A 15,870-nucleotide genomic window follows, 5' to 3' on the forward strand; every position below is an offset into this window, starting at 1 on the left:
TGACTATTAATAAAGAATGTATTATTTTATTCACTAATATGTACTATACTATATATTTTGTTTTATTCTATTTGGGTTTGGGTCTAGTGTTTGGAAAGTGGGAGTTGAAGTTTGGGTTTAGTGATCCTATCATGTATTGTTCCATTTGACGATTAATAAAAAATGTTCTATTTTTCATTAATATGTATTATACTATGTATTTTATTCTATTCTATTTAAGTTTAGGGTCTATACTTGGATTTATGATTTAGTTATTAGGATTTAGGGTTTAGTATTTAGAAGGTGGAGGTTGAGGTTTGGGTTTAGTGATAGCACTTAAGGGTTTTATATTCAAAAGTTAGGTAAGAGTTTAGCATTTAGGAGTTGTGTATTGGATTACAACCATATAGTATTCAAAAGTTAGGTCTGTGTTTAGTGTAACATTACATAATATTATATACTATTTTCAGATTTTGATAATTGGGCTTATGGTTTATATTTGAGTTTAGGGTTTAGTATTTAGATGTAAGGGTGGCGTTTAAAGTTTAGGGTTTAGTATTTAGGAGGTGAGGTTTAGAGTAAAGTTTAGTATTTGCGAGATATGAGTGGATTTGGAGTCATATTCTATTTCAATGATATGATCTAGAAAAATCAGATGCATATTTATGTGGTAAACAAATATGTGGTGTTGATGGCACTACGTGATAATTAATTGTGGAATGTCAAGTTGTCCATGTCAACAATTTTCTTTTTATATTACTGGCAATTTGAACAATAAAAAGATAGTACCGAATAAAACATGACATAATTGTTATGAATTGAATTATGTAAAATCAATGCTCTACACTTAATTTATTTTCCAAACTCGGTCATTTAGCAAATTCGCTTTTAACAGATTCCTTTTTAGTCTCTACAATACGATTATAATTCGCCTGCGAAAAGAAAAAATGAACAAAATTTTGTGTCAGCACCCGTGGTTTTTGGTATATATTGAACTATTTGTTTCACCATATGTTATTTCTAGGGATGTTATTGGATTTTTAGCCAGTCCAGCCCTATAAAATATAAACCCAGCCCTATTTTAGCCTTAATCATACTTTAGCCCTAATAATATATGCATGAAGGGTTGGATCAGGATTAGCCCATCATGTAATCTAATTTATTAAAACTCAAATACACTTGGAAAATAACCCTTATTTTATTTCAATATCTACCAACATGTGCCACTTGAATTGACGATAAACCTAAGGTCTTAATTCATTAAGGTTGTTTTAGTCTTTTGCTTACATTAACCTAATATTTTCTTATTTGATTGATTTAACTTAACTTTCTTGGAGCTGACAAAAAAAATTTAACCTTTAAAATTTAAAATATGTACCCTTTAAAATATAAATTAGATGAAAATTTACATACTTTTCAAATGATTTTAATTCTTCACAGTTTACATGTGATTGTGAATATTTCATTTTCATGCCACTATTTTAATTTCGCCCCGGTATCTTAATTTCACGCCTTATTATATTTCTTGTTTTAACACATATTTTACAAGTTTTTTATCTTATAATTTTATTTTAGTGGGAGATGCTAAAATATTCAAAATACCAGGGCCGGGCTTGACATATGGTGTAGAAGTAACTACTATTTCTGGCTCTGCAATAACTCTTATTAAAAAATTAAATAGATCGTTGCAAACATACTACACTGTAGACTTCAAACTCGCCATCCTACCATCCTGTGGGCTGCGATTGTATGTGGTTTTCTGGCTGCCTTCGAGCTTGTTGCATCCGATGAAGTCGAAGGCTGCCAGAAAACCACATACAATGGCAGCCCACAGCTCCACCACAGAGAAACCCCCGGTTATGGCCGCAAATCCACCAAACAACCCGTTGCATATGTCGGTTACGTTCCAATGGCCAGAGAGGAGGCGTTTTCCGAATAGTGTTGTTAGCACCGCGGTGGATCCAGCAAGCGTGGTCGTAACCGCTGTCCTGCCTATTCTGCTCATTGGCCGTAGCTCGAACCAAACTCGTATGGAACGAGGATCTTGGCGAAGGAACCAGGGTTGAAACCATACTAACCACTTTTCTCAAACCGGCCACGTCTAGGACCTTCGATAAGAGCACCCATTAATCCCGCTATGCCACCAGCCATGTGAACAACAGTGAAGCCAGCAAAATCAATGGCTCCGGCGCCAAACAAACGGTCTTCTGGTGAACAGAAGGGACTGGCCCATCCGTCTATGAGAGACAACCGGATAAACAAATCCAGATAAGAAATAAGAGTATATAAAGTAAGCCACAAACTGAGTCCTCTCAGCGATGGAACCACTGGTAATTCCAGCTGCTGCTATTTCGAATGCCCATTGGTAGAGGAAGAAAGAGTAATCGGAGGTGAGAGTTGGGAAGTCTTTAAGTCAAAAGTTATGTCTTCCGATGAATCCTTCGAACGTCCGCCAAAGGCAAAGGCGTAACCAAAAAGATACTAAAAGAGTCTTCTGGCTGCAGCGTCAAAGACATTGGTGAGCATGATTTTCATCGTATTCTTGGCTCTAACGGAGCCAGCACAGAGCATCGCAAAGCCGAGATGCATGGAGAAGACGAGGTAAGCTGAGAAGAGAAGGTAGGTGTTGTCTATGGAAAAGGCTGCATCGGTGAATTTGTTGCCTACTTGGCCGCAGATGTATTATGCTGCTGCGGTGGTGTTAGGACCGAGCAGGGATGAGAGGTCGGTCGCAGAGTAAGTTATAGCTTCTGACATGTTGATTGGGGTATAACCGGCATGTAATAAGCGGGGGTATAACCGGCTTAAATCAATCATAATGTTGGTTTCTACATTATGTCAAAATCAATGCTGTTAAAATTAATGCTAATTATTTCATTTATATTGTCAACTAGTACGTAAATAAGCCCTACATTTAATATAGACGTATATATTTCTTATTTTTGTCAGTTTTCAATTTAAAAGAAAACCCATAAGTTTATTGTGTGTCTTTTTAATTTAATTTATATTCTTAGTATATGTATCCGAAATCTTGAACGTGATTTGAGAGAGTTCAGAAACATGCACTACTCTGGTAAAAAAAGATTAAGGACACTTGTACTGCTGTAGAACTACAGTTAGAACATATTTTCATCAATGTCACAGCTCGAAAAAGAGATCTACCAAAAAGGATTTGGTAAAGTTAATATCATCATCGATTTAAGAATATAAGAGATTCTTTTGGTATCGGTCACCTCATAATATAAAAGTTGAACTTATACCAATTGAACTGATGTATTGTTATCATAATAATGTAAATCACATTTGTTTATAGTCTTGTTTTATAATTACTATAAAATGATATTTATTAAAAAAATACTGTAAAATACAATTTACCATGTAATCCATTTAAGAATTTAAAAGATTCATTTGGTGAAGTGGACGATTGTCAATACATTTGCAGAACCCGGAGATATTCATAACGAAGATGAAAGGTATTTTACTAGTCTTTATACTAGTAGAACTTGCATAGTTGTGTTGAGGTTATATGCATAGTCAAAAAAAGGGAAATTGAAAATGTAGTTTGCTAAAATAATTGTTGAAATTGGCCCCCAAAGATAATTTCATAGTTGTTGTCTCTCAAGCATATGCTTGACAATCTTATATATAGCACGTAAAGAACATCAGGACAAACCACCACTATGCTTATGTTACCGGTATGACCAGCAAGCGTCAACCAGATTTTACAGATTGATTTAGGTATCCATTGATTGGTCAATTAAAAAAAGACTTGTTAAGAGAGAGAGAGAAATTTTCTCTCCTCCTCTCCTTACATACACAAATCTTTCAGAGGAGTAGAGATTCATTTTTTGATGTAAAATATTTCAATCTATAGATCGAACTTGTTTCCCCTAGCGGTTAGTTGTTTGAATAAAACTTTTTTCCTTGGCCTTTTGCATGTTCCTTCGACTTCTCTGATAATTCGGATGGAGTTAAACTATGTTGCACCGGGACGGATACGGGGACAGATACGGGAACGGGGGCGGGGACGGGAAACGGCTAAACTTAAAATTTATGGATACGGGTACGGCATGGATACGTCAATAAAAAAAAATATATATATATATATAATCAAATCATAATTCTCATATAAAATAAAACGTTAGAAAATTGTATATAGACAAAACAAAATATGTATAAACATAAAACTCAAAATAAAAGACATATGTAACATAATTCGTACATAACTTGAGAAGCATGGAACGTGAAAAATATATATAAACTAAACAACACACTTACGTAAGAATTGGCAAACGCAAAACAGAGTTTGTAATACTTACTGTGTTTTCCTTAGACGTGGAGAAATGACAATTGATGAAAAAGATAAAAGATAATAAGGGTTTGCTTAAGATTAAAAGAAGATAGTTTAAAACTTTGTAACCATAATCATTTATATAAGGATGTGTTTCCTTGTTTTTCAATTGTTTTCCAAAAATATGACATAATAAATGTAAAAATTGATACTGGATTTACATCAGAAACGTTTCCACAACCTAGCTCCACGTCCCCAAAAACCTTTGCCATCCCCGCTCTATCTGAAACGTTTCGGAAACGTCCCCAAGCCGTCCCCACCACGTCCCCATCCCGGAAGCGCATCTGGTACGTGAGACGGCAGTGAATTGTCGTCCCCGTGCTTCATAGGAGTTAAACCACCTAGTAACATTATAAATACTAGAGTCTTTTTACGCGCTTCGCGCGGATTATGTATTTTAAATTTTATATTTTAATAAATTTTATAAAAGAAAAAAATATTTTATATTTTAAAATTTTAAAATAAAATATTTTTAAAAGAAAAAAAAATATATTTTATATGATTTTTTCAACTTATAAAGATTATAAATATTTTATATGTTTGAACTAAATGGTTTACTTCCTGTTTCATTTTGGGAAATTAATGGAGAAATTATCTTTAGTCTTTGTAAGACCAAGTTCCGGTTAGTATAGAATATGTTTACATATCATAAAACCAAAAATCACACAACGGACACAGTAATGATGAGGGAAATAGTTTTTTTTTTCTAGCCATTTGCAAATTGCAATCGTTGACATTTGATCTTATTTAGTATAAGAACTATAAAAATGTAGACATTTCGGTTATATATGACTTGGTATGGATGAAGTTTTTCTAAGAAATGTTGGGGGGGAGATAGTTTTAGCGTTAAAAAGAAAGTGGTAGATGTAAATTTTGATATATTGGTTCCATTATTCAAGATTTTTATTTGCGATGACGAACACAATGCCAGTTTCGGGTTAATGTTGTCAATGTGGCTAAGAGTGAGATTGAGACAGCGATTTTGTGTATATCCATTTTTTAAGGTGAGCATGATGTAATATATGTCTGTTTGATTCGAATTGTATAGATTTGAAGTAAGACGAATACCGAACTGAGTGGATAATAATTGATGTTTATGAGTGAGCAGAAGCTAGGAAGGATTTCAAGTTGTCGACAAAAAAGTGGGAAATATGTTTAGAAGCGCATGGGCACTTGGTCGGCGATAATGTATACACAGTCTGGTTTTCTCAGAATGTTGTAGTGTTTAATCATTTTACAACAATTTCTTATGCTGATGAAATATACTTTTTAGAGATGCTCTAACTCTTTTTCAATTGAAAAGAATGTCATGTTATTGTAATCTATGGGAATTATGTATGTTAATCGTGTATATCACATTGATTTAATATAGAAAGTGTATTGTCATCATGTGAATGTAGATGATCTTTCAATTGATAATATATACACAATAGATCTACAGTAGATGCTACAATAAGATCTATTTTTTCAGTCATTGTAATGGGTGTGCCATGGTCATAGGGGTTGGAGAATTTAATGGAGATTTCAAGTTCCATATTCACAGGCCCATCTTTTATCTTCCTTCTCTAACTGTACAAAAAGAAGTTTGAAGCTAAGATTTATAATAATTCACTTTTAAAACGGCATTGTAATAACCATGCTATGATTTGATATTAGAATAGTATTTACAGAATCACCTATTTTCTTATAAGAGACAGTGCCGCAAAAACAGATGATTTTACGTTTGATTTTTCATGATGATTTAAGATATAGTTTAAGTTTTGACCATCTCTGCAACAGTAAAATTGCCTATTATCCTGCTCATATCAGAATATGTCGTGATGACTATCAAATATGTGAGAGCTACATTCAAATAAAATCAAATTCATGTAATCGTGCTAGTCAATTGTAGTTGTAATTATTTCAGATTCTCATCTTCCTCTGTATATAAGACATATGTAACACTTATAACCTATAAAGAAAAAAAGAAAAGTAGGAAGAACAGGAAAAGAAAAACTTGTTTGGAGAAGGAAAAATAGAGCTGAGACAAAACATAGATTGGTATAACTGTAATTAATCAGCTTTGGGTAATTTCTTTATACATAGTTATTACAAAAAGAAAGGGGTGTTCAAAAAAGTGAATCCAAATCTGAGTTTTTAAGGGAAAAATGCTAATGAGAAGGGATGATGAAGCAATTTTTTAAGAATAGTTCAAGTGTACCTACTGTTGTCTCTCTAAAAATTGCTTAAACGGAAAGCACTCACAGAGTCAAGAAAATTATAAATATACACGCAGCGGAAGCCAATAGTTTCAACAACAGCCCTCACCAGATTCCCAGGTCCCAAGTAACAAAAGAAGAAGCTACTCCGGCCGATCATGATGAGCGCTAATACTGCTCATTCACGGGTCTTGTTGCAACCATTTCACCTGGATCTGGAACTATTGCAAGAATCTCTGCAGACACATAGCTCGATCCCAGCACGTGTTCCATAATCTCATCCGGTCAGGATGTCAGATCAAAGCAAAAAACTAAAGATGGTTGTTGTTAGTGCAGAGTTCACAATGGTGCAAAAATGGTAGGGAAAGGAACCTGTTATACACCATTATGTCGACCAAGGAAAGTCGTCTTCTGCACCAGACTTCTCAACCATCACAGAGTACATAATCTGCTAAACATTTTGTTTTTCATTTATCATATGGTTTACTGGGAAGATAGATGCAAGAGAAGTATAAAGAAAGATGAAACCAACCTGGAAAAGGACAGATCAGATGTTGAAGCCAAAACCATACCCAAAAAGATCAAAAGAATTTTTTTCATAAGCTGCAGTTACACAACCAGCAGCTGTCAGTAGTTACAATTAGAGCTACCTGAAATTTGATCAAGAGATTCAGCGCTTTAAACATGATAAAATTTAAAAATAGATAGATCAACCCTACTTCCAAACATATTATATACCTGAATTGTTGGATTGCCTTTACCAAACAGAGATAACTGGCAATCAAAACATCGAGAAGAGGTGAGTCTCTTCATGGCGATATACAGAGAAATATTGACTCCTTACAATCTTCCAAGAGCAAATGCAACATTAGCATTGTAGAAGTTGGAAACCGGGAGAAGCCTTTTGGCACTGGCCAAATCGACTCCTTTGGATCTAGTGTATCCCATTTGTCTATAAGCAATGAATTAGCCAGTTGCTAACACAGTCCAAAAAAACCGAAAGCATGACCAATTCATAATCAGTATTTCGGGGGGGGAAGTGAGTAAATTTAGTTTGACGAAAGGAGATAATTTTAATAGTTAATAATCATCAATACATGAAAGGGTTAGAAGAGTTGTCGAGTGTGGATACTGCGTAATCACAGCTTTGTTGATAAAGACCAATGCCATATGAAACATTGTGGGATTAAGCTCCTCTCTGTATAGGTTATTATCTGTGAATTTGGAAATCAAGATCTACACAATCACCAATTTTTTAAATTTCATTACTTTAGGAAGCAGTCGAATCATAAGAGCCAATAAATTACTATTCCTATGTCCTAAATCGATCAAACTTAATCCCAAACACTTGGCAGATCGAACCCATGAAGTATTAATGAAGTTGGATGCACATAAGAAGAAGATTCAGAGGAAGAGTACCTAATGGATGAGCTAGGTTGCATTTCGGCTTGAACCTCCATGGAAAGATGAGTGCTTTCGAGTTTGAAATCTTGTTATATGGAAACTGAAGAATAAACGCGAAACACTGTTCTTAGCATCACGGGAAGATAAACATGTGATTGAATTGATTATTTTTCAGTTTTTCATTGGATCAATTGTTTGTGTTGAGCTTCCTATATATAGATAGTTGCAGGAGAAGCTGAAGAGTTGGTGGACATGGAGTGATTGCCTTGTTGAATGCGGGAGTTATCTCATCAGAGGTGGAGACACCGGAGAGTTGAAACTGATGTATGATGATGACCTAAACGACAAATAGATGAAACGAAAAGGTGACCGTCGGAGTTGTGTTGAGATTTTTTTTTTTGAGAAATGATGCGGTTATTGTTTATGACATTTCACACTATGATTGGCTAATTTTTTTAAATAACGTAGTATGCTTCTCCTTCCACCATATTCCCCTTTTAGTATTGTGATCTTAGCCCTTAACATAACTACAATTTAATATGATATTTTCCCACTATATTCTCTCAAAAAGGAACATTGACACTTCTTTCAAACATTCTCATAACAATATGGCAATCATCTTTCATCAATCCAGTAGAAATTAATCGGTGTCGATCACTCTATAATAATGTCATTTGAGAAGTCTTTGACGTTCAAAACTAAAAGATCGACCTAACAATGACCTAAACTCAGCTATATTTCCTTTTAACTGATACTAGAGCTTGATTTGCACGCCATGCGCAGGTGTGTTTTACCGTTTTATAAATTTATTTAGTAACATTTTTAAATATATAGGCTATTTGGATATTAGTAGGTTTCTACACATCATAACCGAACTCACCCGAATTCAGAAGGATCCGGTTTGAACTCCGCCCATAAATTTATAATATTCAAACAGAGTCTAATTTTAAAACAAAAAAATTCCGATACCTGAAAGAACTGATTCGTACCCAAACGGATACATAAATAGTAGTAAATACTCATGCCTAAATAACTATGTAAATAAAAAAATTATTTGTTAACCAATTTGAATTTTTGTCAGGAATAGAACAATTGCATTCAAACCTATAAAATTATTATGGTTGACACGTAAAACAAATGATCTCGAATTATTATGATAATAAAGATAATTAATGAAGTAGTTACGAAGTAGCTATGAAGAATTAAAAATAGAATGTAAAAGATGTAATAAAAACTGAAAATAGACAACTTCTATTTTACATTTCTATATAAATGTTGTCAAATTATTTGGAAAAGACAATAAATGAAGTGGTTAAAATTAAAAATAAATGAAGCTAATGTAAGAAATCACTTAAAATTAGATAATTAATTTTTTGTACGTACTTCAGTTTTAATAGAATAAATGATCTTTTTAATGATGTTTTAGTCTAACTCCAAAACTGATTTTCCAAAGAAGAAAACAGATTTAGGGAGTGACTGGAAGATGACGTAAAAGATATGGACAACTACTTTTATTTATAAAGTCTTTGTTGAAAAAATAATGTTTCAACTTGTAAAATTGAATTTAAAGCTGAAACATTATAAAAGTAAATATTTAACAGCAAAGCGCGCAATACCCGACTAGGTTTCCAGCCGACCTAAATCCCAAATCACAATACATTTACAAAAATACCTCTGGCCGATTTTAAGCTTACATTTATATGCTCTGTCATTGTTCTAGGCAACACACACTATCATACTTTCTACTTTTCATAGCAAACAATACTTAAAGTTTTTAGTAGATTTAGAGAGAAGATCTAAGACTCATTTAGAAATTTGTATTGGAACTCCCGTATTCTATATCCATAACCATGTCGACACATTCTGAATAGTGATGATAATTTAGAATTGTTAACACATATAAATAACTAAATTTACTAGTAAAGAAAAAAATATAAAATTATTACTTGTATCATTTATTTTTAAGGGTAGTCCTGCAATAAAAAAAAAATTAGTTAGTTTTTTTACTTCAGTATGCAGAATTATTAAATTCATATAAATATTTTCACCTTGTTCATTATAAAACTTTGGTAACACAATTTTCTCATGTTCTTTACCACCATACGGATTCATTATTAAATGGACCCATTACATCATTTGAAACAAAACTGAAACTGAAAACGGATAAAGAGTAATGTATCTCCGTACGAATGAAAGAAATTACTAACGGTGCTATAAAGCTTTAATAAACGGGAAAATTGTCAATTTCGACCCCAATAATTTCGGTCGTGCCAAATACTCTCCGAACAATTGATCAGTACCAAATACGATCTCAACTCAATTATAATTTAAAAAAACTACATAAACTTCTTAAAACATGCCTAAGTCTACATTGACTCTAACCGAAGTTAGTCAACCGTTAACAAGATAAAACGACGTTGTTTTGATATACGAGGAAAAATGTCAATTTCGACCCTAACAGTTTCAGTCGTGCCAAATAGGACCCGAACAAATTGTCAGTGCCAAAAATGACCTCAACTCAATTATAATTTAAGAAAAACTACTCAAAACTTCTTAACACGTGCCTATATCACATTGACTCTAATATAAATTAGTCAACCGCTAACAAGATAAGACGACATCGTTTTGATATATATATTTTTATGTCTCATTCCGGGACTCAAACCCATGCCGGGATACTTTTTAAAGGGCACACTAACAACTAGATTAAAGTAACTTTTTGAAATATTATTACAAATTATAATTATAATTCCCCATTATATAAACTACTATTCTTCTTCGTATTATCCAATTTAAAACTTTGGTGTTTGCTTTTATATATTTTAGTTATTTTTTCATATGTCTAATATTTTTTACAAAATATCTTAGTAAAAGAAAGGTAAAAGGCCTCTTAACATTTTTCAACAAAATATCAAAAATATATAATATTAACTTTGAAAAATAAAAAAAATTCCACTTAAGTTTAAAAATTAAAAATAATTTATATAAGAAAAAATTATAAATAAATATCAAAGTTTTAAGCATATTTGAGATTGTATAATAATAAATATTTTATTATTTATATTTTAATAAGATATAAGTTTATTAAAGATATGATAAAAGCATATTAATGTATTTATATAAAACAGAAAAAATTATCACCAAATTTTTAAATTGGATAAGATGAAAAAAGAATAGTGGTTTATATAATTTCAAATTTGTAATAATATTTCAAAAAGTCATTTTTATTTAGTTGTTAGTATGCCCATTTAAAATGGTATCACAGTACGGTTTGAGTTCCGAAATAAACATATTTAAAATATATATATATATATATATATATATATATATATATATATATATATATATATATATATATACCAAAATGACATCATCTTATCTTTTTAACGGTTGACTAGCTTCTTTTAAAGTAAATGTAGATTTATGCACTTTAAAAAATTTCAGGTAGATTTTCTTAAATTATAATTAAGTTGAAGTTGATTTTGGTACTGACCATTTGTTCGGGTCCTATATGGCACGACTGAGAGTGTTGGGGTCGAAATTGACATTTTTCCTCGTATATCAAAACAACATTTTTTTATCTTGTTAACGATTGACTAACTTTTGTTAGAGTCAATGTAGATTTAAGCACGTTTTAAGAAGTTTGGATAGTTTTTTCAAATTATAATTGAGTTGATGTCGTATTTGGCACTAAAAAATTATTCGGGTTGTATTTGGCACAACCTAAATTGTTGTGGTCGAAATTGACATTTTACCCTTAATAAAAAAATGAATCGATTTGATAATAAAATATCCCCAAAAAAAGAAAAAAATTCATAGTATCTCTTATATATTAAAGGAGAAGCATTGTAATAAATGCCTCACACTAAACTGGACACATGTCATCTGTAGAAGCATTGTCATAAATGCGTTAACACTAAAATGGACACATGTCACATGTAGAGAGATTCTCAGCCAAACTCTACATAAATATGTTCACACTACGTACTTTCCGTTTTTTAATATAAAACTCACATGCATGGTTCTTCTTTACGTTATTTTTACTTTTTACGAATAGAGTTGGACAAATTATTCATAAATTTTGATTCGATTTGTTATCCGTTTTGATTCGAACCTAAAAATCCGGATATCCATTACTCTACAAAGCAAATCAAATACTAAAATGTAATATCCGTAAAAAAAAACAAATCACAAATATCAATATTTATAGTAACGAATATCCAATTTGATTCGTTATATGCATATAGATATACACACACATATATTTAAAGAATTATATATAAGTTATATATTATAGTTTATATAAATTTTACAACATTTTTGTTTTTAACTAATTTCATTTTAAGAATTTTTTTTTCATGTATTATTTTGAAAAAATGTCATTTAATATTAATTAGCAGTATTTTTATATATTTATCAACCATCTTTATATACTTTTACATACATATACATGTGCACATTGACATGAGCACCTTATAACTAAGGAGGTGTTATTGGTTTATATATTTTTATTGATTTAGAAATCCATATAGTATTTATAAATCCAAGTAAAATATACAAATTTTCAAGTTTTCTCGGATTAGTATTTACAAATCCGGAGGTTTTCCTTCGGATTTGGGCCTTTGTATTTTTCACAAAGAAATCCATGCAAATCCATTCAAATACATTATGAAATCAAATCTATTAGTAAATCCGTATGATTGAATAACACTTGATTTGAATTAGAATTTATGAATTATTAAACGAATAACACTTGATTTGAATTAGAATTTATGATACATTAAACGAATAACACATGATTTCAATACATATTTTAAAATCATAGAACCAATAACACTAGATTTAGTTTGGATTTTTAAATCCATCAAAATACACCAACCAATAACCCCCACTAAGTATTTACCAAAACTTAAATATCTAATTTTTTTGGAAGTTAAAATAGTTTTTTTTCTTAATGCTTCTTTCACGAACGACCAAATTGTAGTAAAATGATTTGTCTTAATAATTTTCTTTTCTTTTTTTTAACTATTATCCGTTTAGAAACTATAATATGAAACCATTGGTTCGAATCACGACTATCTAAGATTCATAACATGAAAACAAACAAATAATAGTAATTTTTGATTAACACATGAAAAAAAAAACAAAAACATCAAATATTTTAACCGAACAAACCAAATAAATATTGATTTAAAATGATAGTTATATTTTAGGAGATTAAAAACTAAAAAACAATCTAAAACCGAATCGATATCCAGATTAAACAGATTAATGTTTCATTATTAAAAAATAACAAAACTAATAATCACATTTCGCGCAAGAAGCGGATTATTACCTAGTTTCTTGTACTCTGCTATCAAATCCTTCGCAAAAAAACGAAATATATATATATTTTTTTAAATATGGGTCAAGAGTCTCATGACATGTTATTGTTAACATGGACACTAGCATGCATGACCGTATTGCATACAGGGCACGACTGTAACAGAGCCGATCCACAAACTGTACACAAACACAAGTGACGGCAAGGCAGCACCAATACACTAGCCGTTCTTTCACCGCACCGTTTGCATCCTCTTGTGACCGCCGTGACATCACCACCATCAGCACCGTCGCAGCTCCCGCAGCTGGATATCGTATCCTCTTCTACCGGAGGACGAAAAACATCTCCGCCGGCTGCTGCGGTCGCCGGGAACTCGTCGACCTGAGCGAGAACATGTTCAAGATTTGACCGGAGAGTGTTAGCTGTAGCTTCATTGGTCTGAGCGAGGTCACGCAAGGTCTGATTCTCGACGTAGAGACTCTTCACTCGTTCTTGCAAAACATAGTTTAGTTTCCCCATTCGGACGATCTCGTCGTCTCTCTGTTTAAGCTTTTTGACAAACGCGGACTGAACCGCTGACGCTAAGGATAACGTTTGCGTTCTCTGCCTCGCTTCTAACTCCAATCTGAGCGTTTGCGTTTGCTGTGTGGCGAACAGATCGATATCTGTTTGTTGCTGCTGGACCTGAGAAACGAGTTGTGCCTCAATTAGAGACTGTGGCGGGGAAAACGCAACGGACCTACGTTTCTGAGCTGTCATTAGAGCGTTGGAGTCAAGCGCATAATCTCTCTGTCGTTTAAATATCGCTGGAGATTGGTTGAAATGGTATTTGTTGACGCTTGGTGCGGTTTGAATTGGATATGCGGCGCGAGACTGCATGTGCTGTAACTGCCGGTCTCCGAATATCACCGGAAAACCGTCGGGGATGATTTGATTGTTCATGTTAAGAGATGACGTTTAGAGAGGAGAGAGGACTAGTTGTGGCTACGAAAACAAAGGATGTGGCTTTTATATAAGGTCAAAATATTTAAATTAAGAGATTTGTTCATATCATTTTATTTTTAGAAACAGAATAATTTATCGTTTCCAACTTTACAATTAAATTACTTATTAGTATATAATCTGAACAAACACCAGCACACATGTGACCATATATATCTTTTCGATTGACTTGACTTGTAGTGTTATGGACTTATCGTATGTGCACAAAATCTGTAGTGTATATTTTCTTTGTAAATAATGTTCAAACAAATAAAGTCTTACCATACTCATTAAGAAATATTTTTCTTTTCTTTAGTCATATTTCCATGAAATTTGATATGTTCCCGTGTGTAGTATCTTTTGCATAAATGTAATTTTCAATCTTGTTATTTTCCAGGGCATAACATAAGGAAATAAAATCTGTCTGAACTTGAAGATTTTTTTTTTTTGAAAAATTGAAGATTTTATTTCAGTTTTGATTTGACTACACGAAATTAGGAGTCGTTAAACTAAAATAGTTAAAAGAAAAAATATAACGCATCTTGCAGAAAATAGGAATGATTTACTAACCAAATATTTGAACGATGATATGATTCGTCAATGTCCATCATTTCAGAATCTTAAGGGGTATTTGAGTATTTCCTTAAAGTTTCTTTGTTTCCTTTTTAATTTACTCGTTGAATGAAGCAGAAGACAAAAGAAAATAATGTCAGTGGCTGGCACGTCACAAATGCTACACGTGTCAATTCTTCTCCACGCTTGTCACGTTCATGCATTTAGGGTATGACTGGTTTTCCCGCTACCACCCGCAAACGCAGCTTTTGCGGTTGATAGCGGTTGTTGGTGTTTTGCAACAATCGCTCAAACCGCTCCAAACCATTCCAAATCGCTCTGAACCTCATAAATTCAAAAGCTGGTTCCAGCTAGCGTTTGCGGTTGCGGGCGGTTGCGGGAGGATAAAATTTTTTTTTTTTTCCAAAACAATATAAATACAAAAATAAAAATATTCAATAAAAAAAATTAAATTGGAATTATAAAAATGCTAAAATATATCTATTATATTTTAATTAATATCATAAAAATTTAAAATAAAAATATTTTCTATATTTTTTAAAAAAATTAAACTATAACTTTCTAAATATAACTTTTATATTTATTATAATATTATTATTTTTGATATTTTTATAATTGTACAAAATGTAAATATTGTTAATTTATTATTTAACCACTGTTGCATTTGGTAGTTAACCAGTCATAAATATCCCGCAAACGCACCAATTTCTAACCGCAGAACCAGTCGTACAAATCTCTTAAAACCGGTAGAAACCGCAACCACCCGCATCCGCAAACACCCGCAACCGCAACCGCAACCGCTGCGGTTGAACCAGTCAGGCCCTTACTCAGAAGACTGAACTGTATATATTTTGTTCTTCAAAGCACCCGTGATAAAAATTCTTAAGAGAAAGTCCTTAAAGAAAAAATAATTAAATAATCGATAAATTTCACCAAAAGTTAATCATTCAATTTTTAAAATTTTTAAATAAAGATTTTTCTTTTAGTGAATCTTTGTACTATTTACGGGTTTCAACGACATGTAACGACTTGCGATTGGTTGATATTTATTTGTTTTCTAT

The 15,870-nt window shown here is 32.2% G+C and overlaps 1 protein-coding gene and 1 pseudogene across 1 annotated transcript; both read right to left on the reverse strand.

The window, feature by feature from the left end:
• Window positions 1–143: 143 nt before the first annotated feature.
• Window positions 144–12,788, reverse strand: LOC117134390 (annotated as a pseudogene).
• Window positions 12,789–13,117: 329 nt separating this feature from the next.
• Window positions 13,118–15,216, reverse strand: LOC103831903 (BOI-related E3 ubiquitin-protein ligase 1-like). The gene has a single exon (XM_009107848.3). It carries the CDS (start codon window positions 14,195–14,197, stop codon window positions 13,349–13,351), a length of 849 nt encoding a protein of 282 aa, XP_009106096.2. The 5' UTR covers window positions 14,198–15,216; the 3' UTR covers window positions 13,118–13,348.
• Window positions 15,217–15,870: the final 654 nt, after the last annotated feature.

This window comes from Brassica rapa, chromosome A01, assembly GCF_000309985.2.
Source record: "Brassica rapa cultivar Chiifu-401-42 chromosome A01, CAAS_Brap_v3.01, whole genome shotgun sequence".
NCBI lineage: Eukaryota > Viridiplantae > Streptophyta > Magnoliopsida > Brassicales > Brassicaceae > Brassica > Brassica rapa.